General features: G+C 44.6%; 1 protein-coding gene across 4 annotated transcripts in view; it reads right to left on the reverse strand.

Moving 5' to 3' along the window:
• Nucleotides 1-25,816, reverse strand: part of TENT4A (terminal nucleotidyltransferase 4A) — a 148,802-nt gene that overhangs the window by 41,224 nt on the left and 81,762 nt on the right. For 2 of the 4 annotated variants that reach the window (XM_073332402.1, XM_073332399.1), the window contains 2 exons: nucleotides 21,216-21,380; nucleotides 9,944-12,201 (listed from right to left, as the gene is read on the reverse strand). In XM_073332402.1, coding sequence (XP_073188503.1) covers nucleotides 12,016-12,201; nucleotides 21,216-21,380 — 351 coding nt within the window. In that variant the 3' untranslated portion in view covers nucleotides 9,944-12,015. Of the gene's footprint in view, nucleotides 1-9,943; nucleotides 12,202-21,215; nucleotides 21,381-25,816 lie in introns of those variants that run through there. The other 2 variants (XM_073332400.1, XM_073332401.1) reach the window with 2 other exon arrangements.

The raw sequence follows: 25,816 nt of genomic DNA on the forward strand, positions 1-25,816 counted from the left end.
GTGTGCCCTTCCTGGCGCTTCTTCACGTTGACCCGCTGCTGGTGCTGCAACCTCCTTCTGGGCCGTTGGCAAGTGCGAGTCTGCGGAGTCGGAGCTCGAACGGGACCAACTCTGGGAGCGGTGCCGGGACGGTGTCTTCGAGCAGCACACCATTGTTGGCTTACCCATTGACGGCGCCCAAGGCATGGGTGCCGGAGGGCTCTCCCCATACGGGAGGGGGCTTGCCGCCGACAGCTCAATGAGGTCCTTTGCGGCCTCAAATGTGCCAGGTGTAGAGGGCTGATCTGTTATGCCCTCAAGCCCATCGTCCGCACTGAGCTCACTTAGGTCTGGGCTCAGTGGGGCTTGTGCCGCTGGGACCGCCTGTGTCAGCACTGGTACTGTGGCCTTCCCGCTCTTGTCGTTGCTTGGTGCCTTGGGAGGCGCCAGCCTCCTGTGTGGGGAACAACGATACCTTCCCTTAGGCTGCACCGGGGGCCGCACCGGGGAGGATGATCAGTGCCGGGGCCTCGCCTAGCGCTCCGGGGCCAACAGTTTACAGTGCTTCACCAGTGCTGGGTCTGCCGACGGCTCCGGGGCACTACGCACCAAGGTAACCTGAGCTGGCATTGGATGCTCCGGGCCCGGCGGCTGCAATGCGGCCTCCATCAACTGTTGCTTTAGGCAAAAGTCTTTCTCTCATTGTCCTTGGCTTGAACACCTTGCAAATCCTACACTTTTCAGTTTGATGTCCATCCCCCAGGCAACGTAGACTCAAGTTGTGGGAGTCACTAACTGTCATAGGTTTGCGGCACATGGCGCAAGCCTTGAAGCTGTGGGCCTGCAGCATGCCCCGCGGCCCAGGGCCAGTGCTGGAGGCCTCCAAGGACTTAATCACTTAAGTGTTCACAATCTATATGTAAACGAACTGATAACAGCTACTCTAAGGCTAAGGGACTGCTCTTCTACGAGAGAGAGAGAGAGAGTTGTTCCAACGCTGCCACGGACGGTAAGAAGGAACTGGAGTGGGTCAGGCTGGTGGGGGTATATATGTAGGGCACAGTGGCGCCACTCGGCGGGCCCGCCAGGAACTGCTAAGGGAAAAAGTTTCCAACACTCGTGTACATGGCGCGCACACACCTAAAGTGGAATGGAAGAGAACAAGCACTCAAAGAAGAAAACTAGGTTGAGGTCCAACTGGGGAACCAGATCCCAGATCAGCGGAAAAAGCCTTTCAAAGGCCCTTAAGAAACCAGATAGTCAGTCATGTCATGCGAGAATGGCATTGTCTGATGGCAAACAGGTCCACTTGAGGAGTATCCCACCTCTTGAAGATCATTCTGATGACGTCCGAGTGAAGGGACTACTCGTGGTGAAAAAAGAATGACCTGCTGAGGCAATCCACCACCGTGTTTCGGATGCTGGGGAGATGTAGGGTTTCGATGTGTATGGCGTGCCGGACACTGAAGTCCCACAGTCAGAAGGCTTTTTGACAGAGGGCCGAGGACTGTGCTCCTCATCTGTTCAAATGGAACATGGAGGTTGTACAGTCCAACACCTGTACCACCTGATGGGATAGTTGCAGAAGGAACACTACGCAGGCCAAATGAATGGCTCTGTGCTCCCTGATGTTGATGTGCAGTGCCAGCTCTTTCTGGGACCACAGCCTCTGGGTCTTGAGTGATCAGAGCTGGGCTCCCCATCCCAGGTCAGACATGTGACATTAGAACCATTGTGGGTTTTGGGATCACAGAAGGTATTCCTTTGAGCATACTGGGTTGGACCACCATTCCAGAGTGATAAGTACTTGCGGCAGAATTGTGAGGACTCTGCCTGGCTAGGGTATAGACCGACACCAGCCACATCTGTAGGGGCCTGAGATGTAGTCATGCATATTGAACTACATAAGTGCACACCGCCATATGCCCTAGCAGCCTGAAGCACACTCTGGCTGCGGTGACAGAATGGTGGGTGAGTTGGGCAATGAGACCTGCCATTGCTTTGAATCTGGGTCCTGGGAAAAAGGCACTAGCTCAGGTAGAGTCCAGAACTGCCCCCGATGAACTCTGCTGGGACCAATGTGGATTTTTGTTCGTTTATCAAAAAACCCAGTGCTTGACATGTAGTTTGCACCAACCGGATACTGCACGGGACTTGTGTCCACAAACGACTTGATGAGCCAAACGTCTAGGTCTGGTTAGATTTGAACACCCTGACACTTCAGGCAGGCTGCGACCACTGCCATGCATTTCATGAATACCCTTGGCACTGTAGCCAAGCCGAATGGAAGCACTGCAAACTGGAAGTGGGTTTGTCCCACTACAAGTGCAGGAACTTTGTGTGTCTATGGAAAATGGAAATATTAAAATATGCGTCCTTCTACTTGAGAACGGCATACCAGTCTCCAGGGAAGTGATAATGGAGGCCTGGGAGACCATACGGGACTTCAACATCTTGAGATATTTGTTGAGGCCTCACAGGTCCAATATGGGGTGCAGACCACTCTTGCTATTCGGTATCAAAGTACCAAGAGTAAAATCCTTTCCCCTTTAGATAGAATCATAGAACTGGAAGGAACCTCGAGAGGTCATCTTGTTCAGTCCCCTGCACTCAAGACAGGACTAACTATGATCTGGATCATCCCTTGCAGGTGTTTGTCCAACCTGCTCTTAAAAATCCCCAATGATGGAGATTCCACAACCTCTCTAAGCAATTTATTCCAGTGCATAACCACTCTGACATTTAGGAAGTTTTTCCTAACGTCCAATCTAAACCGCCCTTGCTGCAACATAAGCCCATTGCTTCTTGTCCTATCTTCAGAAGTCAAGAAGCACAATTTATCTTCCTCCTCCTTGCAACAACCTTTTATGTACTTAAACAGTTATGTCCCCTCTCAGTCTTCTCTTCTCCACACTAAACAAACCCATTTTTTTTCAAATCTTTCTTCATAGGTCATGTTTTTTTAGACCGCTAATCATTTTTGTTGCTCTTCTCTGGACTTTCTCCAATTTGTCCACATCTTTCCTGAAATATGGCACCCAGAACTGGACACAATACTTTAGCTGAGGCCTAATCAGCATGGAGTAGAGCAGAAGAATTACTTCTCATGCTGTCTGACAATACTCCTGCTAATACATTCCAGAATATTTGCTTTTTTGCAACAGTGTTACACTGTTGACTCATATTTAGCTTGTGATCCACTACGATCCCCAGATCCCTTTCCGCACTACTCCTTCATAGGCAGCCATTTCCCATTTTGAATGTGTGCAACTGATTGTATTTGTCCTTATTGAATTTCATCCTATTTACTTCAGGCCATTTCTCCAGTTTGTCCAGATCATTCAGAATTCTAATCCTGTCCTCCGAAGCACTTGAAACCCCTCCCAGCTTGGTATCGTCCACAAACTTTATAAGTGTACTCTCTATGCCATTATCTAATGTATGGGGGACTTCCTGTACAGCCCCTACTCGCAGGAGGGCTTGCACCTGTCGGGTGAGAAGTTGCTTGTGAGAAGGGTCCCTGTAGAGCAGAGGTATGTAGAAAATGTAGGGATAAAGTGAGACAGGCTAAAAGCCAAGTAGAGTTGGACCTTGCAAAGGGAATTAAAACAATAGTAAAGGCTTCTATAGCCATATAAATAAGAAGAAAACAAAGAAAGAAGAAGTGGGACCGCTAAACACTGAGGATGGAGTGGAGGTTAAGGATAATCTAAGCATGGCCCAAGATCTAAACAAATACTTTGCCTCAGTCTTTAATAAGGCTAATGAGAATCTTAAGGATAATGGTAGCATGACAAATGGGAATGAGGATATGTAGGTAGATATTACCATATCTGAGGTAGAAGCGAAACTCAAACAGCTTAATGGGACTAAATCTGGGGGGGTGGGGCAGTTAACTTTCATCCAAGAATATTAAAGGAATTGGCACATGAAATTGCAAGCCCATCAGCAAGAATTTTTAATGAATCAGTGAACACAGGGATTGTACCGTATGACTGGAGAATTGCTAACATAAAAATAGGAACTAAGAAACGGAAAAAAAGTGATCCGGGTAACTACAGGCCTGTTAGTTTGACATCTGTAGTATGCAAGGTCTTGGAAAAAATTTTGAAGGAGAAAGTAGTGAAGGACACCGAGGTCAATGGTAAATGGGACAAAATACAACATGGTTTTACAAAAGGTAGGTCATGCCAAACCAACCTGATCTCCTTCTTTGAGAAAGTAACAGATTTTTTTAGACAAAGGAAACGCAGTGGATCTAATTTACCTAGATTTTGGTAAGGCGTTTGATACCGTGCCACACGGGGAATTATTAGTTAAGTTCGAAAAGATGGTGATCAATATGAAAATTGAAAAGTGGATAAGGAATTGGTTAAAAGGGAGACTACAGCAGGTCATACTGAAAGGTGAACTGTCAGACTGGAGGGAGATTATCAGTGGAGTTCCTCAGGGATCAGTTTGGGGACCAATCTTATTTATTCTTTTTATTACTCACCTCAGCACAAAAAGTGGGAGTGTGCTAATAAAGTTTGCAGACGATACAAAGCTGGGAGGTATTGCCAATTTAGAGAAGGACTGGGATATCAGACAGGAGGATCTGGATGACCTTGTAAACTGGAGTAATAGTAATAGGATGAAATTTAATAGTGAGAAGTGCAAGGTCATGCATTTAGGCATTAACAACAAGAATTTTAGTTATAAATTGGGGACGCATCAATTAGAAGTAACAGAGGAGGAGAAGGACCTTGGAGTATTGGTTGATCATAGGATGACTATGAGCCACCAATGTGATATGGCCGTGAAAAAAGCTAATGCGGTCTTGGGATGCATCAAGCAAGGTATTTCCAGTCGAGATAAGGAGGTGTTAGTACCGTTATACAAGGCACTGGTGAGACATCACCTGGAATACTGTGTGCAGTTCTGGTCCCCCATGTTTAAGAAGGATGAATTCAAACTGGAACAGGTACAGAGAAGGGCTACTAGGATGATCCGAGGAATGGAAAACCTGTCTTATGAAAGGAGAGTCCAGGAGCTTGGCTTGTTTAGCCTAACCAAAAGAAGGTTGAGGGGAGATATGATTGCTCTCTATAAATGTGTCAGAGGGATAAATACCAGAGAGGGAGAGGAATTATTTAAGCTCAGTACCAATGTGGACACAAGAACAAATGGATATAAACTGGCCATTGGGAAGTTTATACTTGAAATTAGACGAAGGTTTCTAACCATCAGAGGAGTAAAGTTCTGGAATAGCCTTCCAAGGGAAGCAGTGGGGGCAAAAAAGACTTGTCTGGCTTCAAGATTAAACTGAGTAAGTTTATGGAGATGGTATGATGGGACAATATGATTTTGGCAATTAATTGATCTTTAAATATTCATGGTAAATAGGCCCAATGGCCTGTGATGGGATGTTAGATGGGGTGGGATCTGAGTTACTACAGAGAATTCTTTCCTGGGTATCTGGCTGGTGACTCTTGCCCACATGCTCAGGGTTCAGCTGATTGCCATATTTGGGGTTGGGAAGGAATTTTCCTCCAGGGCAGACTGGAAGAGGCCCTGGGGGTTTTTCGCCTTCCTCTGTAGCATGGGGCACAGGTCACTTGCTGGAGGATTCTCTGCACCTTGATGTCTTTAAACCATGATTTGAGGACTTCGGTAGCTCAGACTAGGTGATAGGTTTATTGCAGGAGTGGATGGGTGAGATTCTGTGGCCTGCATTGCGCAGGAGGTCAGACTAGATGATCATAATGGTCCCTTCTGACCTTAATATCTATGAATCTAGGTAGGCAAACTACAGTCCGTGGGCCCCATCTGCCCCATGGGACCGTCCTGTCCGGCCCTTGAGCTCCCAACCGGGCAAGCTAGCCCCCAGCCCCTCCCCTACTGTCCCTCCTCCCCTGCAGCCTCAGCTTGCCTTGCCGACAGCGCTCTGGGTAGCACGGCTCTGTCCTGCTGCTCTGAGCGGCATGGTAAGGGGCAAGGGAGCGGGGGGATTGGATAAGGGGCAGGGAGTCCCAGGTGGCAGTCGGGGTGGTTGGATGGGGCAGAGGTTTTGGGGGGGCACGGTCTGGGGATAGGAAACAGGGGATGTGGATAGGCGTGGGAGTCCCAGGGGGCCTGTCAGGGGACAGGGGGCGGTTGGATAGGTGTGGGAGTCCTGGGGGGCCTGTTGGGGAGCAGTGGTGTGGATGGGGTCAGGGGGGTTTGGATGGGGGTGAGGTCCTGGGGTAGGCAGTTAGGAACGGGGTTTCCCGGGAAGGGGTGGTCAGGGGACAAAGAGTACGGGTGGTGTCCCATGAGGGGACAGTCAGGGGACAAGGAGCGAGGGGAGGGAGGGTTTTTTTTTTTCCCGATAGGTTGGGAGTTCTGAGGGGGGCAGTCGGGGGCAGGGGGCAGGCTGTTTGGGCAGGCACAGCCTTCCCTACCCAGCCCTCCATATAGTATGGGAACCCTGATGTGGCCCTCAGGCCAAAAAGTTTGCCCACCCCTGCTGTAGAGGGACAGGGAAGGCGGGGTCGGGGTGGGGGGGTGGGGGCATAGAAATAAACTGCAGGATATAGTAGCCCAAGTGGGGAGGAAAGCAAAAAGGCGGTTTGAAAACAAGAGGCGTGCAGGGTCCTGGCTGCAGATTGGGAGGTCACCCTTTGGTGCATCCTCAAAATGCCTAGTTGTTCCAGGAGGGTAGTGAGAAGAGCCGAAGTAGGAAGAAGGGGCTGGTTGTTGGTCTTTATGGTGCTTATAGCCCTTGCCCTTCTTGTGGTAGGGCTTTGGTCACACCTGACTGCTTGGTCTTTGATGTTGCTGCAGCTTGACCCTCCTTCTAGCAGGCGCCGGTGTATAGAGACCCAAGGACTGAGAGTCCTTAAGCCCATGTAACCTTGTGTATGTTTGTTCTGCAAACCGGGCTGGGTCATCGAAGGGAAGGACCTGGATTGATTGTTGAGCCTCTGACAGCCAGAAAGACAGCAGCCACAATGCTTGCCTCATTGACACGGCCGTAGCAATGGATCTGGTTGCTGAGTCTGCTGTGTTGGAGGCGGCCTGAAGGGAGGCCCTTGCCACATTTGTCCTTTCATCTAAAACAGCCAGGAACTCTTGCCTGGAATCCTCCGTCAGCGAGTCCATGAACTTGCCCACAGACTGCCACACGTTGAAATCATACCTCTTGAGTAAGGCCTGATGGTTTGCCACTCAATAGTTGGAAGCTGTCAGATGAATAATTGACAAATCAACTTTTTTGCTAAATAAATCTAGTCTCTTTTCATCTTTGTTTTTGGGAGTTGGGCTGGGTGGCCCCTGCCCATCCCTCTCGTTGGCCACAGAGACCACTGAAGAGTTTGTGGCTGGGTGGGAATATAAATATTCAAACCCCTTTGCCAGGATGTAATACTTCCTCTCTGCACACTTGGAAACAGGTGGGAGAGAGGACAGCGTCTGCCATAAGGCTTTCACCAGCTTTACTAATCCTTAGTGTACCGGGAGCACCACTCTAGACGGGGCCACTGTGGCCAGAATGTCAAATAGCGTCAGAGGGTTCTACCAACTCCAATCCTAGGTGTGCCGCCACCCACTTTAGCAGCTCCTGGTGTGCCTTAGCATCGTCCTGTGGCACTGTCTGGGACGGTCCCACTACTGCCTCATTAGGTGAGGACGACGAGGAGATGAGGGCGGGGAAGGGTCTGGCTCAGCATCCCCCGCGTATGGGAGACCTCCACTGAGTCCAGAGCGGGATGGGAGTCTGTTGCCTGACGGCCCTGACACTAAACACTGCATCTGGCTCTTCAATACCTGGGGGAACCCCCATGGGTTCCAAAAGTGCCATGGGGTAGGCCACTGGCCCTGGGGCCATGCTCTGCCTGATGGCCCTGGAGGAGCCCCTCCAGATCTGGTTGGGTGTGCCTGACCTGAGGGACCCACTATCTCCTCAGCCTCAGAGACAGAAGAGGAAAATTCCTGCCTTGAGGACAACTGTGGTGCCAATGTTACGTCCATATCCCCTCCACGCCTACCATCCCGGTGTCTGCGGCTTGGCTCGGCTGGGGCTCGGGGTCCTGGTGCTGCCTGTCCAGGGACTGGGGGTGGAGCTCAGCGAATCAGCGACAGTACATCAGCGATTGACACCTAGCGCTCTGGGAATGGTGCTGGAACTCTGACAACTGAATGAGATGGCAGAGAACACTGCCTCGACCCTGGGGATCGGTGCTGTGAGTCCAGCGATCTACGTCTTGGCATTAGGGACTGACCGGTCTCAAAGTCCTCAGGATCAGCACTGTCCCGGTGAACCTCATTGCCCCGAGGAGCAATGCCTGCATTGACAACCGGTGCTATGATTCTGGAGACTGGTGGCGTACTATGGCTTTGCGCTGACCATTGGGTGAGTGATGCCATGCCACAGGGGACCAGTGCTAAGAGTCCGGCGAACGGTGCTGGGAACTCTGGTTGGTATGGGGCAGGTTGGAAGCGCATCTCTGGAGATCACTGCTTCAGCGTTGACCACCGCGGTTCGAGGGAGCAATGCTGCACAGACGGAGAGCATTGCATGGGCCCCAGTGCTGGCTTCCCTCTGGAGATGACTACGTCTTGATGGTGCATCGGTAGATAGCTTAGCTGGCGATGCAGGTGCCTGGCTGGGCTCCAGAGACATGCTGCCCAGCACGGGCCTATGCTCCTCTTTGGACTTTCCTTTTCCAATATGGGATGTCAGGGAACGCCCTTTCTTGGTGTGGTTCCTCTGCTTCTTAGCAGGTACCAGGGACCGGGACCAGCATCAGGAGGGCAGTGCTGGCAGCGCACTTTGCACCAATGCTGCTGTGCTCCTTGTGTAGTCTGATCTCAGCGGCTCGAAGACTGGTGGGAGGGCCAACTCCATGAGGATCACTCTTAGTCTTATGTCCAGCTCCTTTTCTGTTTCTTGGCTTTAAGCTCTTGCAGATACAACACATATAGCTAACATGGGTTTCCCCCAAATACTTCAAGCAGCTTTGATGAGGGTTGCTGATCAGCATAGGCTTTTTGCAGCAATCATAATGCTTGAAGCCTAAGGATCGGGACATGCCCCACCCCTGGGCTAAATCTCTTAGGGGACTATCTACAGTACTATTAGAAAACTATTAAGAGAACAGAAAAGCAATGTCCAAGTAGAACTGACAACTTACTTAGAAAAGAGTGTATGGCAACAAACTGACATATGGCAGGAAGAATTAACTCAAACTGCCATCATAGCTATCACTGATGCTACCACCACAAGATGGGTTGATGAGATTTACTATTACATTGTTTTCCTGCTCTCAAAAAGCATTTTCATCTGAACAGGTGATGTGATACACTACAGCAACACCATCTCCATTAGATCAGTGGAATCTTAAGTTAACACTTTGGATGAGAAACCAAGATACCTTCCATACTCCTTCCCTAGGTGTTTCATCCTCACCTTAAGCATGCAACCTCTCTTTGACGTTTATTTTAGCCTGCCAGGACAACCCTACCCTTGCACCAGTTGCTGAGAGCAAAATGGCAAGCTAAAAAAAACCTATATGTTAGCAAGGTATTTTTCCTTCAAAATAATTCTATGCAAATGAAGTGGGACAAAGAAAACAGAGCTGAAATTTAACTGAAGATTTACTGAACAGTTTGCCAAAGTTATAATATATGGTTGCTTTAATGAAAAACCATTGTCACTACAGACGCTGAAATACAACTAAGTGTTCAATGCTGTAACACACTTGTGCTAGTACATTTCAGCACCTTTGAGCCAGATCTTCCCTTCCTACTGTTCTTGGAAGGTGTATGACATTTAAAAGAGACATTTAAAAGACAATAGATGTATTGTTTTATAGGAGCATTTTGAAGCAGATGTTTGAAATAAAGGTTAAAATGTGGGGTTAAGAGTGAATTAAACCCTTCCATTAGATTTCTTGTGAATATCTACCTAGCTATACACACACACACAAAACAACAACAACTGGTCTCCAAAGTTTATTAAAAATCAAAGAATAGAAAATTTTACATAAAAATATGTCAATTTTAGCTTCCACATTGTTGTCCACACAAAAAAAAATCTAAACATGATTTTTTTTAAACCTGTAGCACATAACCACAGCAGTAGCCAGGCCAATTTATTTGGTACACCATGACTGACATGGAACATGATACCTGTTTCCTTTTAAATGAATTTTGCTTTAAAACGAACGCTAGTTAAGACACCAACTAAAGCCTCTGAAGTTTCCGTAATGTAGGTTTATGCTCAATATTGCTAGTGTGTAAAGATTAGTAGTACAGGCCTACGTATCAGCCCTTAAATATTGGTTAATGAATATGTTCACAATTTTTTAAAAATAATTTGTGGTAAATCTGGATCATTAAGTACTGCAGACAAATGTGCTACTCTACTTTGGAATGTTGCCCCCTCTTGTCTCAAGGAGATCTGTTTGCAACTGACAGATGTAGTAACAATATGGTTTAGTCCTGCTTCAAAGGCAAACTGCACTTTATAAAGCTTCATCATGTTAGACGCCTCATTTTTATCTTAACATTCAGATATCAGTTTTAAAATATTCCACTTCTATACATTTGGATGTCATGGTAATAGAATTTTTTCAGCTTTCCCCACTAACTAGACTTTAGATAACTAACCTGTAGTGTTCAGCAGGATTAAGAACCCTCATTTTAAAAATGGGAAGTCAGAGGGCATGTGAGATTCAACTAACCCCCAGGACAACTGTGGTGCTCTAAAAACTCAGGGTCAGGCAGGATGCATATTTCCTTGTTCAAAAAAGTTAACAAAGACAGTGGTTGTCATGGCAATACACACTTGCATAGTATACCTGTATGCATCTGTAAATTAAGTGCCAGCCACAGATTGTGTCCAACACTGGGCTGTGCTCTCCTCCAATACATTAAAAGATGCTTCTTGCAATGCTTAGAGCAGCTGAAGTACTTTATATATTTGCTCTTAACAGAACGAATGCATACTGCTATACAGATTCCTTAATGGAATCAACATATTTCCTTTCTCCACATTCTTCAAGCTGGGTACCTTTGTTTAATAATGATGTTCAGCCCCAACCATTAATGGGTTACATTACTAAATCCGACAGAAGCATATAGTTCACAATTCTTAAATTTCATGTCAGGACTTAACCCCTTTTCAACCTCAAGAGGTTACATTTCTGGCACTTTAAATGCTGGATTTGTTGTCTATTACAAGGAATAAATTAAAACCCACTGGTCAGAGCAAGACAACTGATAGAGGCCAGACAATGAGCTAAAATGCATGGTCAAAACACTTTGGAGCTTAATACCTTCATAAAACCATATGCCAAATCAGCACTTTCATTGTGAATCAAGAAGCCTCAAATAGTACCAAAAATGATGTCATGTTCGCAACACTGCTCAGACAAACTGCCAAACTATGAACCCAACTTAGATAATACAACCTGGGAAAGGATCTGTAAATTAAACAAAAAAAACACCTCCTCCCTTTAGATACAACTTATGTGACAAAATGAAATTAAATTAAAAATTCTGAGTTATTGCACAAATTATACTTTTTCAATATTTACAGAGCAAAAAAGTTCTGAAATTTGAAATTAAAACAGGAGGGGCAGCAAAACTATTTTATCCTCAATAAAAAAAATGTCAAGGACTGAAGCTCCTTTGCTCCTCAAACAAAAGAGCAAAACAAAATCCCCACAAAGGAACAGATGTAGCTACAGAAAAAAAGCTACAGTATTTATAATGTCCTTGCAGTTCTAAGGCCAGAGCTGCTTCAGCACTGTCTGAGTATTAACGGGAAGGCAAAAAAACCAAAAACAAAACAAAAAAAAAACCCCTTCCACATTTAATAAGGCTTCACAAATAAGCACAACTACTTTAAGATGGACTTCACCACCACATGAAGAAACATGCAAAAAGTCAGTTGCAGATATTTGGCAACACCCACAAACTGATGTGCTGAATGCTGGTCTCCATTCCCTCGTCTAGTATCGTTCACTCAGCTTCAGTTTGTAAAATGGGGGAAGATCATCCTGGCATTAGCCATTATCTGCTGAGACTAATAGGCAAACTGTCTCTGTGTTTTTTTCTTCGCCAGATGTTACGATTATATTGGTGGTGTCCTCTGTTGCCAACTGGCTGCCTCACACCTCCACTGCTGACTGGACTGTAGCCATTCCCTTGGTTAGGATTATGAGCTCCTTTCATAGAGAATTTCATTCCACTGTGCTGCTAAAAATACAGAAGTGTTCAGTTAAGTACTATAGTCAGCTGAAACAAAGTGCATCAATTCTCTAACCAGCTGTACTTTCTCAATGTGCTACTCATTGTCAGAACACGTATCAAAACAAGTAACAATATCTTTCTCCAATGGGGTGTTTCTTGTATATTTTAGTCAAATGTGGAAACTAGCTTGCACTACCACCATTACGGAAGGGAGTGTATTCTGAAGTATACTCCTCAAATGTAAAGGTACTAGGTCAAAGGCAAGTGTCCTAAGCACCCTTTAGTTTTGCATTAAATATACAGTTCATCTAAATATATTGACTAGAGATGTGATTAATTGGTTTCACATTTAGTTAGTTTTTTGTAGAGACTTAGTACGAATACAAGTAAATGTTAAATATAGGATCAGTTACTGCTGGTGAAATGTTTACTTTTTACTAGCAGTTTCCACACTGGTATCTGAGATACCACACAAAGTCCTTGTGCCTGGGATAGGTGTTAACTATGTTCTCAGATACCATGGCATAGTAACTGCTGGCAAAAGTTTTAATGGCAGACAGTGTAAATCTGCTACCATCTCGGGTGACATGGGTATAGTCTATTCACCTATAGTAAGTTAACTGTGAACAGGTGTCCACGTTAAGTGAGATATTGCTTGAATAAGGAGGCCTTGAAACAAAATAAGGTATTACTTTTGATAATACCGTCAGCTCAAGTCAGTTTATCACAAGGCCTTGGAAATAAGTATGCTATGAAGCATGACCAGAGGCTCCTTTTCATGCAGACAAATAATTTTATAGTGCATTTGGATATCTTCAAAAGGAGGACACTATCAATCTAAGTTATCAAATCTATTCATTACCTTTTATTACCACCTATTTTAGTTTAAGAAAATCTTCACAACAGGCTTTCATAATTGCAGAGAATTTTAACTACCAGTATAAATCACCTGCATACATGTGTGTACAGGATCTACAAGACTTAGTCCATTACTTTCTTAGAATAATTAAGTTTCTTCAACTAATTGACGACATATTTCCACATCAGTCCGAAGTAACAGCAATTGTGTAAATCTTAGAAACGGTGTCTATTTGTACAACTAAGCCTGCATCAAGTTTATCTAGCTCATATTTTATTATTCAAACAACATATTAAAATAGATGAGAGGCCAACATGACTGCATCTAGTAGAAAAAGATGAAAAAAGTGAACTTAGAAACCTAAGGGGAAATTAACGAGCTGCAGTTTAAAATGAGCTGCAGGGTGGCAAGAAAGCAACTGTAGCAGGAAGTACAGAGCTCATTCCATCTCCTGTTGAGGTCAATAGTAAATGGGAAGACTCCTTCAATGAGTGCACGATAGGGCTCATTAATAATGCCAACAGAAAACACATTTTTACCTAATCTAAACTAACTCATTTGGAACTAGTGTAGGACTATGGTGCAGTATGTATATTCCTGCCTTTATCCAGAAGTAGTCATTCAGACCACCGGCCTAGGTGCTATGATAATACAAAGAATAAGTCTGTGTGTCATGAAAAATTCAGGATATAAAAAAAGCGAGTCAACCTAATCAGGCAGCTAGAAAGCTTTGTTCTTGGATTTGTGACTTGGTGCTTGATATTACCATATTATAGTCTCAGCCTAAGTTAGCCAAATAAAGCCTGACCTTGATAATACACCCATTATTATTTGCACAAGACATTTTGGCAATCCAGAGACTAGAAATGGTTACACTTTATTTAAAAAAATCAGGAAAGACAGGGAGATGAGACAGAACTCCTGAAGCACCAACTCTGGAGAAGACTGGAGTGAACAAATGTTTACCCAAATATACGATCACCAAAAGATCAAGCATTTGCCAAAAGTATTACTTCATCAATCTAAGGACTGTGGCTCAAACACTGAACTTTACTAACGTACCGTGTGAATTTTAGGGTTTTTTTTTTTTTTAAAAAACAGACAGCTTCTGAGACACTAAATTTTTAGTGGTTTGCTTTTGAAGCAAGTCATGCTGTTCAGTGGTGTTCTCATTAGTAGCAAACTCAAGGTAATGTTTATTAGGAATTAAGCCAAGGCTCTTGGCTCCTACACAGTAAATTTTCTGTTCTAAAAAAGTTTGTAAATAAATGAATCCGTTTCTTTTGTTAGTAAAGTTGCCCTCTAGACAGATCCTCAAGAAGAGAGCAGAAAGTTCATCCTGGCTCTTTAGGAAATACTTCTGGTAATGAAGCACCAAGACTTGAGGCTGAAGGAAAAACCCAAAGTATATACCATAAACATAGCAATTCTGTTAGCTGGAGAGTGGAAAAATCCTACAAAAAGTTAAGACGACAACTTCTAGCTGCACTTCTTGGCCTCACCTGTACAAAGTTTGCTGCATTTACATAATGAGCTATAGATGCAAATAGATTAAAAATAGCAGTGTTTGGAGAGATCCAAGGCAGGCACAATTGTCCTTCTCACAGCATTTCCAAGATCTATATAAAACACTAGAAATCTTATCATGAATAGATGCAAAGTTAATCTAGATTTTCTGTCATAAAGAGTAATTGTATTGGGCTCTTAATCACAAACAGCTTGCTGTCTTCAGTCAGCCTGAAGAGTAGCTTCTTACCCCTAAAAAGCAAGCCTCCTAGTGTCACAAGAGGGGCTGAAGAGTGATGGAAAACGTTAAGACTCATGTGATTAGGTACTGGCTACAGAGTGACCAGAAGTCAGGAAGTAAGTCCCTTCTTTGTAGCTTGATAAAGACAAAATATCAATTTTATCTGTAATTTTGGCATCTTTAGATTCATCGCCCTGGACAGAAATATTCATTCATGTTCACTTATCCAGTCTAATTGAGTAGAAGCAGAGTTTCTCTTCTTTTAAATTAAAAGCCTGTTGGCAATATGCATGAACTGGCCACTCTCTTCCCCAGACTAATACAGCCAAAACTAAAGAGAAAACTAGAACACAATTTGAGACATTATGATAGTGCGGCATTTTAACTTCAGGCTCCATCCCCTCTTGCCACAGCTGGAAGATAATCAAATCCCATGTTAAACCAAACTTAGTATTTCATATCCTGTATGTATACATACGTCTGTCTAGTACAGTAGATTCATATGGGAGTAATCAAAATTACAGGCAAACTGTTTGTTATTCTCCCATGATAAACTCACTGCTCTGTATAGAAGTTCGTACTCATGGGAAATAGTAAACAGTAACCATAGCACACTAATCATTTAGGGACGGTAACAGTGAACATATGGTCATTACAAACAAAACAAACACCATGCATCTGACAAAGTGGGTATTCACCCATGAAAGCTTATGCTCAAATACATCTGTTAGTCTATAAGGTGCCACAGGACTCTTTGCCGCAACAACAATGGCATTTATCACCAAGAAAGTTGCTATCCAGTTTCCACCAAAGAGAAACTGCAAATTGAGGAAGTGAATATAAGGCATGAATGAACGCATCAGGTCGGAGTAAGGCCCGGTCTACAGTACGTGGTTATTTTGGAAACCCAGCCGCGCTGCGCTGTTCGTGTTTAGTTTAAAGGACTCATCCCTGCTCAGAGCCTCATCGGAGTCACATGGTGGGTGGGTGTATGTGTTGGGAGGGTGGGGGGGGAAGGGAGAGGAGGGTGTTGTGTGAAGTGATCATCCCAGAGAGCCCACAGGCCCTCCTTTTATATGGCAAACCCACCAGGCATTGCTTGCTATGGGAAAGGGGCCGGGCAGTTTGAAAGCACTGAAATGAATGCGGAAGAAGCAGAACCCCGCATGCCCCTAGGGCTTACCATAGCTGCCTGCAAGTTGAATTCTGTTGCCCAGCTGCATGTGATGGCTTACTCACACCAAAGTGGCAAGCACTTCAGTATAAGAGGCAAAATGAGACCTTGTCCAGAAAGAACATGTGCTGTGTACTATGAATTGCCTGTTTCACTGAGAAAGAGTGTCCCCTTTGTTCTCTAAAATATATATCTTTTAAAATACTACCCTCCCTTTTTCTCCTCCCGCAGCAGGTGCAAATGTTTCAACGCGGCTCCTATCTACTCCGTGCCAGAGGCTGGTCCAGATTAGAAGGCAGAAAAAACGAACTCGGGACGACATGTTTGCTGAGCTCATGTAGTCCTCCCACACGGATAGGGCCCAGCTGAATGCGCGGTGGCAAACAATTGCGGAGTCGCATAAACCATTACATGAATACGAAGAGAGGAGAGATGTGCGTGATGAGAGCAGGCAGGATGCTATGGTCAAGCTCATGGGGGAGCAAACTGACATGCTCCGCTGTATGGTGGATCTAATGCGGGAAAAGCAGCAAGACCACAGACTGCCGCTGCAGCCCCTGTATAACCGCCCTCCCTCCTCCCCAAGTTCCACAGCTTCCTCACCCAGACGCCCAAGAACACAAGGGTGGGGTGAGGTGGCGGGGAGAGGCTACGGGGACGCACACAGTCAACCCCAGAGGATTGCACAAGCAGCAGAAAGCTGACATATCCTAAATTTTGATTTGGTTTCTGGACCTGTCCTTCCCTCCTCCTCCACCCCCGAACACAATACCACCCCACCAGCTTCTGATTTTCCTCAATCTTTTGTGCAACAAATAATAAAGAACGTTTTTTGTGACAATTGTGACTTTATTTCCTTTCATATATATATAGGGAGCGGGTAACTTTAAGAGAAACAAACACAACTCTCACACCGTACCCTGGCCAGTCATGAAACTGGCTTTCAAAGTTTCTCTGATGTGCAGCGTGCCCTACTGTGCTCTTCTAATGGCCCTGTTGTCTGGCTGTGCGAAACTGGCCACCAGGCGAGTTGCCTAAACCTCCCACCCCACCATAAATGTCTCCCCCTTACTCTCTCACAGATATTGTGGAGCACACAACAAGCAGCAATTACAATTGGAATATTGGTTATGCGGAGATCTAACCAAGACAGTAAACTGCGCCAGCGCGCTTTCAAACATCCAAAAGCACATTCTACCACCATTCTGCACTTGCTCAGCCTATAGGTGAACTGCTCCTTACTACTGTCCAGGGTGCCTGCGTACGGCTTCATGAGCCATGGCATTAAGGGGTAGGCTGGGTCCCCGAGGATAACTATAGGCATTTCAGCATCCCCAACGGTAATTTTCTGGTCTGGGAAGTAAGTTCCTTCCTGCAGCTGTTCAAACAGACCAGAGTTTCTGAAGATGCCAGCGTCATGCACCTTTCCCGGCCATCCCACGTTGATGTCGGTGAAATGTCCGTTCTGATTCATCAGTGCTTGCAGCACCATGGAAAAGTACCCCTTGCGGTTTATGTACTGGCCACCCCGGTGTTCCGGGGCCAAGATAGGGATATGCGTTCTATTGCCCTGCCGCAGTTAGGGAACCCCAGCGCATTAAAGCCATCCACAATGGTCTGCACATTTCCCAAAGTCACTACCCTTGATAGCAGCTGGTCAATGATTGCGTTGGCTACTTGCAGCACAGCAGCCCCCACAGTAGATTTGCCCACTCCAAACTGATTCCTGACTGATCGGTAGCTGTCGGGCGTTGCAAGCTTCCACAGGGCTATGGCCACTCGCTTCTCAACTGTGAGGGCTCCTCTCATTTTGGTATCTTTACGCTTCAGGGCAGGGGACAGCAAGTCACAAAGTTCCATGAAAGTGGAGCTACGCATACGAAAGTTTCTCAGCCACTGGGAATCATCCCATACCTGCAACACTACGCAGTCCCACCAATCTGTGCTTGTTTCCCGGGGCCAGAATCAGCATTCCACGGCATGAACCTGACCCAACACCACCATCTGCACGCCAAAAAGGCTTCCGGAAATTCGAATAGAATAATTTCTAAATAATTTCGCACTGTAGATGTACCCTAAGATTATGACATATTACATTGTTTTTCAAACTGGGGTCCGCAGACCCACAGGAGTACACTTGGTCCCCTAACATGCAGGAGGTGTTGGGAAGGAGGGGGAGGAGTGGGGACAGGGTGCGCTCGGGGGAGGGGAAGGACAGGGGTGGGAAGAGTTGGGGTGGGGCCTTGGGGATCTGCGAAAAATTTAAAATAAAAATGGGGGTCCTCGAGTTGCTGAAGTTTGAGAACTGCTGCCATATTAGATGGCATTTAAGACACTGGATGCCCTTGAAACTCTGATATGTTTTTACATCTTTTCCCCTTCCCTTCTGTTCTCCATGTCAGCAAAATGTAAAAGCTACTATATTAGAGTATTTGGAAAGCACCTGTCTGAAGAGGGAGAAAAACTCAGAATTAGAGTTTAAAAAATGATTTAGGGAATCCCAAACCAGAAGATTCACCTTGCATTTAACAAGGTCGCCTATCAATTCAGAGAGTCTTTTGTAGGTCAAAGTGAAACCCTGCATTCACATGAACAAGGTGGCTGAAGGACATTGTCCTGACAAGGTATAGGAAAGTAAAGGAAACTCTAAATACTGTACAGAGGCATTTCATCCCAGATGGATGAGTGGACTAAGTTAGAAATCATATACATCTTGGTGGGCTCTGAGAGGTCTGTCTTTGCCCAACAACTTAATACCCTTGAAGAAAGAAACAAGAGTACTTCTTGACTGATGTTCACTTATTTATAAATAGGAATGCTGAAGTACTGCATGCTTTTCCAACATCTTTAAGGAAAGGTATGGCCTCAACTCTCTTGGTCTTTTCAAAGGTGATGTTTTGTACAGTAGCCCACAAAACAGTCTTGACAAACATTTAACATGTCTACACCATTTGAAGAGAACATTTTTACATATATTCAATCCTAACCCAGATTTTAGGCCCCAATTCAAACCTATCTTCTCTGGTATCTTTGTAGGATTTTTTTTTTTTAAACTCTTGTTGGGAGAAGCCCAAGAAAGACTGATGGCAATGTCCACTAAAACCTGCCTTAAGAATGGAAGAGATTGGTAAAAGTAATTCTTCTTATCCGCTTCAGACTCTATTGAACTGTTCCAGAATCATTTTATTTTATTTGGTCAGTCCTGATTTTTACTGCCAGAGTTTATCCTAGGAAAAAGCAGCAATATCACTGCTGGGCTGATGGTATGAGTAACTAGCACAATGAAGCACTGGCAGATGCCAGACAAGGCCAGAATAAATTATATGAAGAAATCAATCTGTAGTTGGTCTGCAATTATAAAAACAATTCAATTAATTACTTCAGAATCAAGCTTAAGGTATCAATTCCTCTCCCATTTTCCTTTCTTAGAGGAGGGCTCAATCAAAAGACATACTAGCAAAGTCCTTTCAAGTTTGTCTTTTCACATCATTGTATTTGGAAAGACTGAGGCAGGCCAGATGTGAATATGACAAAAATTAAGAGTTAGAGTTTTCTAATAGTCTTGCTTCCTTTCACGGTACTTTGAGTCTAAGATTTAGAAGGGACCTGTTGCTTTAAGGAAACCATGGAATCCTAGCTCACATCCAAGCAGTCAGACAGATTCCTCCCATCTCCTCTCCTGACTAGATTAAAACTAGTCAGTAAGCTGTTGATTCAGGACAGAGCACATGGAAGGCAAGTGTATCTTGCCCTGGGGAGAGAAGGGAAATGGGCAGGAGCTGGGAATATGAGTTGTAGTTGACATTGTGGTGACAACTGAGGGAGTTTTCCTCCCCTGATCTGAACATGCTTGCAGGATTTTTGCTCTGATACAGATTCCATCAGTGATCAGAAAGACAATGTTGGTTCAGAGGCCAGTCTGCTGCTGTCCCCAACTGCATCTCCAAACTGTTTTCCAGCGAAGTGAAAGAATTAGTTGCAATAGAGGCATGACTGTGTTCCTGAGAGTGAGGTAGGCCTATGTCAGGAATAAAGCTGCCTTGCTAAATCCTTGGCATGACCCCAATCTACAAACAACAAAGCAGGAGCAGTTATGCCCCTGGTTATAAGAGGAAGTGCACCAAGGTTTTTCCAAGAGGGGGTAAATGAGACGAAAGCTCTGGTGCCAAGAAAATCTGCCCCAAGGGCAGCTGTCTTCCATTCCAAGTGCAAAATTTCTTTTGAGTACAGGAACAGTAAACCTTTGCTGCTGCTGGAGCTTATCTACTGACAAGAGCTGGGAATCTACCCTGGGGCTTTGGTGAAGACCCTCTCCTCTACAGATGGAGGCCAAGCTATATTGAGTGGGAGAAAACTGCTGGGGGAACCCCCAAAAAATAAAGGAGTCATTTTCCACAGGAAGTATCCTTTAAAAAAAGACTCATAGAACACGAGCAAACATCTGTAGAGACATTCCCAAGTTAGTCAGTCTATATAGCTCTGAGTATCTGCGATTAATAGTCCTTGGTCACAGGTGAAAAACTGTGAATGCAAATTATTGCAGGAAATCCTTCAGATCTCAACAGAATCTAGGTAACAACTGCCCTCAAACTTCTCAAGAAAAAAAAAAAAAAGGCACAAAAAGTAGTCTCAGAATTTTATTGTCTGAACTGTTTCCTTATAATTAAGGCGCAAGGAGAAATTACAGATGGTTTTGAGGGGATAGCCTCATGAATACCTGAATTACTGGAAGACACTGAGGTAACTATTCATAAAATTTACAATTGTTCTTTGCAGTCTTGCACAAAATCCTCCAAGTATTTGGTAACTGAAAGATGAACTCTTGTACCCACATTTATACCACTAACTGCTCCTTTGGAAACTGGATTCAGATTTATATCCTCTGCTGGCAAGGTTAAGATGTTAATCTACTTTTATCAAAAAGAATGGTTAGGAAAAAGGCCGACTGGATTGCAGTTTATGTATTAACCAGAATGGGCTACTTAAAATAGCTCATTTTTTTTTTTTTTTTATAAATAATTTACTTGATATGATCACAGGTCTTACTTTGCAGTATGGGTTATCAATTATATAGTCTAATTAAAAAGCAAAATACTTATTACATTCTTGTTAAGATATGAAGAATTCACCATCAGGAAAGTTGTTTACACAGGCTAGGACCAACACCAGATACAGCGGAGGATAGTTTAAGGAAAGAATTCATGGAATCAAATTAAAATTAAAGTAAAACAAAAACGTACCTTCTGATACAAGTGGGGGCTTGGCAGAGGATTGGGGGATGCAGAGGGAACAGCAGGAGAGGGCATGTGGTGAACAGCTTTCAGAGATGGTGCCCCTTCACTGTCAACCTGTCTGCAGGGAAGTGGAGGACCAGCGATGGTAGGTGGAGGGACAGTAAACCTTGTCTAAGTGAAAGAGGGGTGAAAAATATGTCAGTGAAGTGTCCAGAATACACTATACAGGAACTCAATGCACAGATTCTATTTAAAAAAGTATGGCATACTATATGTAATTACCCAATACTACTACTAACTACATCTCGCATTTAAACACACATTTCTTGGCATTCATTCACAATTTCCTTTAAGGTTTCCAGTGTCTAAAGCAGGGGTAGGCAACCTATAGCACGCGTGCCAAAGGCTGAATGCGAGCTGATTTTCAGTGACACTCACACTGCCTGGGTCCTGGCTACCGGTCCAGGGGGCTCTGCATTTTAATTTAATTTTAAATGAAGCTTCTTAAACATTTTAAAAACCTTATTTACTTTACATACAACAATAGTTTAGTTATATATTAAAGACTTATAGAAAGAGACCTTCTAAAAACATTAAAATGTATTACTGGCATGCAAAACCTTAAATTAGAGTGAATAAATGAAGACTCGGCACACCACTTCTGAAAGGTTGCCAACACCTGATCTACAGGGTTGTATGTTTCTATTTTTCAATTTGCAGAAGTGCGGACATTAGAGTTTCTGGACACATTACTAGTGAGCTTTATAACAGTCAAATTGACAGAAACAAACCTGAAAAGAGAGTTGTCCCTTAAGCTAAATACAAAATCAAAATACTCAAGCAGTCCTCCTCAAACTGAAACCAAAACAAGCCTTGCATCACACTCAGAAAATGGAGGTTACTCACCTTTCACAGTAACTGTCTTTCTTCAAGATACATGTGAATCTCAAGCCCTTGATTGGAGATTTTACACTAGCCGTGTCCATTTGGACTGTGCATGTGCTCTATACAACCTCATGCTGTGCACCGAAGCTACAGGTGGTTGCATGGGCAAATTGCCTTCAGATCCTTTATCTGAATATGCAACAAAAAGCAATTCAAAGCAGAAGGCAAGGAGGGCAGGTAGTGGAGCATCCATAGGGGGACACATCTTAAAGAATCACAGTTCCTGCACAAAAGGAGTAGCCTCCTCTTCTTCGAGTAGCTTCCCAATGGGTGCTCTACGTCAAGTAGCTCCCAAGCAGTACCCCAACAGGGAGGAGGGAGCTTCGGAATCAAGTCCAAGATTGAGTAAGCAGAACCAAGTGCTGCATAAGATCTGATAGCATGAACCAAGGTATAGTGCTTTAGAAACAGTATGCACTATGGGCCACGTAGCAACTCTGCATCTCTTAGATATTGGAATGTTTTTGAACAAAGATGTGGAAGTGTGCTATTATCCTTTGGGAAGGTAAAACACTAGCTGCATTGTAGCAAAGAAATAATACACCCAGAGATCCCCCTCAAAAATCACTGAATAAATTGTGGACCCATTGGATCTTTCTGTGATGGAGACAAGCAAGGCTTATTTCTGAAACTGTTGAGTTCTATCCAGATAAAAGGTCAACGCCTGTCTCACATCTAATTTATGAAAGGAGGTCTCATGCTGAGATTTATGTGGTTTAGGGAAAAATACCAGTAGATGAACAGACTGGTTAAGATGGAAATCTAACAACACCTTAGCTAGGAATTTTGGGTGAAGCCATAAGACCACCTTGTCCTTGAAAAATACCATAAACAGGGAGTCTGCCATCAAGACACCAACCTTTCCAACCCTTCGGGCAGACAAAATTGCTACTAGAAAGGCCATCTTCACAGATAAGTGAAGCAAGAAGCAGGTTGCCACAGACTCAAATGGAAGTCCCATTTAAGTACAAGGTTGAAATCCCAAGTTGGAGTAAGATCCTCAACCTGGGGAAAAAGGTTCCCAAATTAATTAATAAATCTAGATGACACAAGATAAGCAAATATAGAAAACCCCTCTAAAAGGGAATTAATTGCGGATATTGCTGTCAGATGAACCTTGAGAAATTCAGAGTTATCAGATAGCTCTGAATTTCATCAAGTTCAGCAGATAACCCAAGATATCCAAGAATGGAGACTATTCAGGCACAAGGCGATGACAATGACGACACCAGTGGTTGAACCTTTTCCGTTTCTGAAGGTAAGCAATTAGAGCCAACTCCCTTCTACTGTTTAGTAATACCTGTTGTAAACCTGCCAAGCAGGCAGAATCTAATCCCATGAACCATCAAGGAGCCATGCTTGGAGGCAGAAGATCCCTAGGTTGCGGTGAGGCACACAACCTGCATCCTGAGAGAGGAGATGAAGGATGGTTGGAAGCTTGAATGCTGATTGAACACTCAGGTGAAACAGGTAAGGATACCAAGCTTGCCCCAGCCAGGTTGATACTACAAGGATAACCCTGGCCTTGCTCTGTCTGATCTTGTTCATCACTCTTACAGTTAGTGGTGTTGGAAGGAATACGTAGAACAGGCTCTTCATCCAAGGAAAGAAGAAAACATCTCCCAAAGAGTGATGACCTATGCTTTCTGTTGATCAGAATAAGGGATATTTCTTGTTGCTGAATTGGCAAATAGGTCCACCTCTGGAAGTCCTCACCTTTGGAACATCCCATGAAAAATTTGACAGTCCAAATCCTATTTGTTGTCCTGAGAGAAGCACCTGCAGAGCATATCAGATGAGACATTCTGGACTCCAGGAAGGTAAACAGCTGAGATCTGAATCTGATGGGCTATACACCAGTCCCACAATTTCATAGCTTTACCACACAGGAAGGGGTATCTTGCTTCTCCCTGTTTGATGATATAAAACATGCAAGTTATATTGTCTGTGATGATCTTGATTGATTTGCCCCTGCTAAGTGATAGGAACTGAAGGCATGTGTTCCTGACTGAGTTCCAACAGGGTAACATGGAAACAGACTTCCTGAGGTGACCATCTGCCCTGAGTTGTGAGGGTTTTGAGGTGTGCTCCACACCCCAACAGTGACATGTCCATTCTTACAGACATTTTTGGAACTAGATAGATGAAATCAACACCTGCACGCAGAGTTGATTTTTACACCAATCTAAGGAGCTCTTCATCAGAAAGGGAACTGTTTGTCCAAACTCTCTCTGGTTGAGAAATAGATCCTTCTGAACCAGTGGAGGTAGAGTGTTGCATGCTTGGTCATGAAGATGTAAGCTGCCATATGAACCAGGAGCTGCAATCACTTCCTTACTGCGGTATGAGGGATTCCCTTTAATTGTCCCCCACCAGATTCACTGAAGTTATGAATCTGTCTGTGGAAAGGAATGAAAGTCCTGGCTGCCAATTAATCCATTTATGCCCCTATTAATTGTATTCTCCATAAAGGGGACAGTGAAATCTGGTCTCCCCCCATTAAATCTGGTCTTTTGTGTGATTTTACCCTATACTATACAGATTTCACAGGGGACACCAACGTTTCTCAAATTGGGGGTCCTGATCCAAAAGGAAGGTGTGGGGGGGAGGGAGGGTGGAGGGTTTGCAAGGTTATTTTAGGCAGTTGCGATATTGCCACCTTTACTTCTAAGCTGCCTTAAGAGCTGGGTGGCTGGAGAGTGGTGGCTGTTGGCTGGACGCCCAGCTCAGAAGGAGATGCCCTACCAGCAGCAGCACAGAAGTAAGGGTAACAATCCCATACCATTACATTCTTACTTCTGTGCTGCTGCTGGCGGTGGCGCCGTCTTCAGATCTGGGATCCCAGGCAGCAGGCACTGCTCTCCAGCTGCCCAGCTCTGAAGGCAGCGCCGCTGTCAGCAGCAGTGCAGAAGTAAGGGTAGCAGTATCGCAAACCCCCGCTACAAATCCTTTTTGGGTCAGGACCGCTACAATTACAACACTGACATTTCAGATTTAAATAGCTGAAAACATGAAATTTACAATTTCTTAAATCCTATGACTGTGAAATTAACAAAAATGGACTGTGAATTTGGTAGGGCCCTACTCATCTCACACGGAAGTGTCTCTGGAGTTGCAGAATTCCTGCGGTACTAAGCAGGTTGATACTAACTCAGCAGTTGAAGTGAATGGTACTACTGATCTGGAGCGCGTATGTGCCAGGTATGAAGGTATCTGGCACTTCAATTTTGCTGGTATTGACGGAGACAAGTGGAAGCAAAGGCACTGATAAGTCTGATTTAGATGTTGCCTTTCTAGAGGAGTGTATGTCCTAGGCTTTCCTGTCCTTCACAGACATCACTGGGGGTCTGCTGGAACTGTGCTTCTCTGAAATACTCCGGGATCTTTGCTGGTACCGGAAGAAGAGTCCTTCATCTCCATGGTAGTAAGTTGCCAGATCGAGGCCTCCAACATCATAGACTTGGAGGGAGATCAGGATCTTTTTAGAGGCGGTTCCTTGTGGTAGGAGACTGAGCTCTTCTTCTCTGGAGCCTTCTGTAGTCCTCCCCATCTTAAGGGAGTCCTTTGCTGAGGTCAAAAGGGCACTGGATCAGCCAACAGCCAGATGTACTGACGGGTCTCCTAACCTAGCTGGTCAAAGTGAGCACTCCATCATCAGAAGC

Source organism: Lepidochelys kempii, chromosome 2 (assembly GCF_965140265.1).
Source record: "Lepidochelys kempii isolate rLepKem1 chromosome 2, rLepKem1.hap2, whole genome shotgun sequence".
NCBI lineage: Eukaryota > Metazoa > Chordata > Testudines > Cheloniidae > Lepidochelys > Lepidochelys kempii.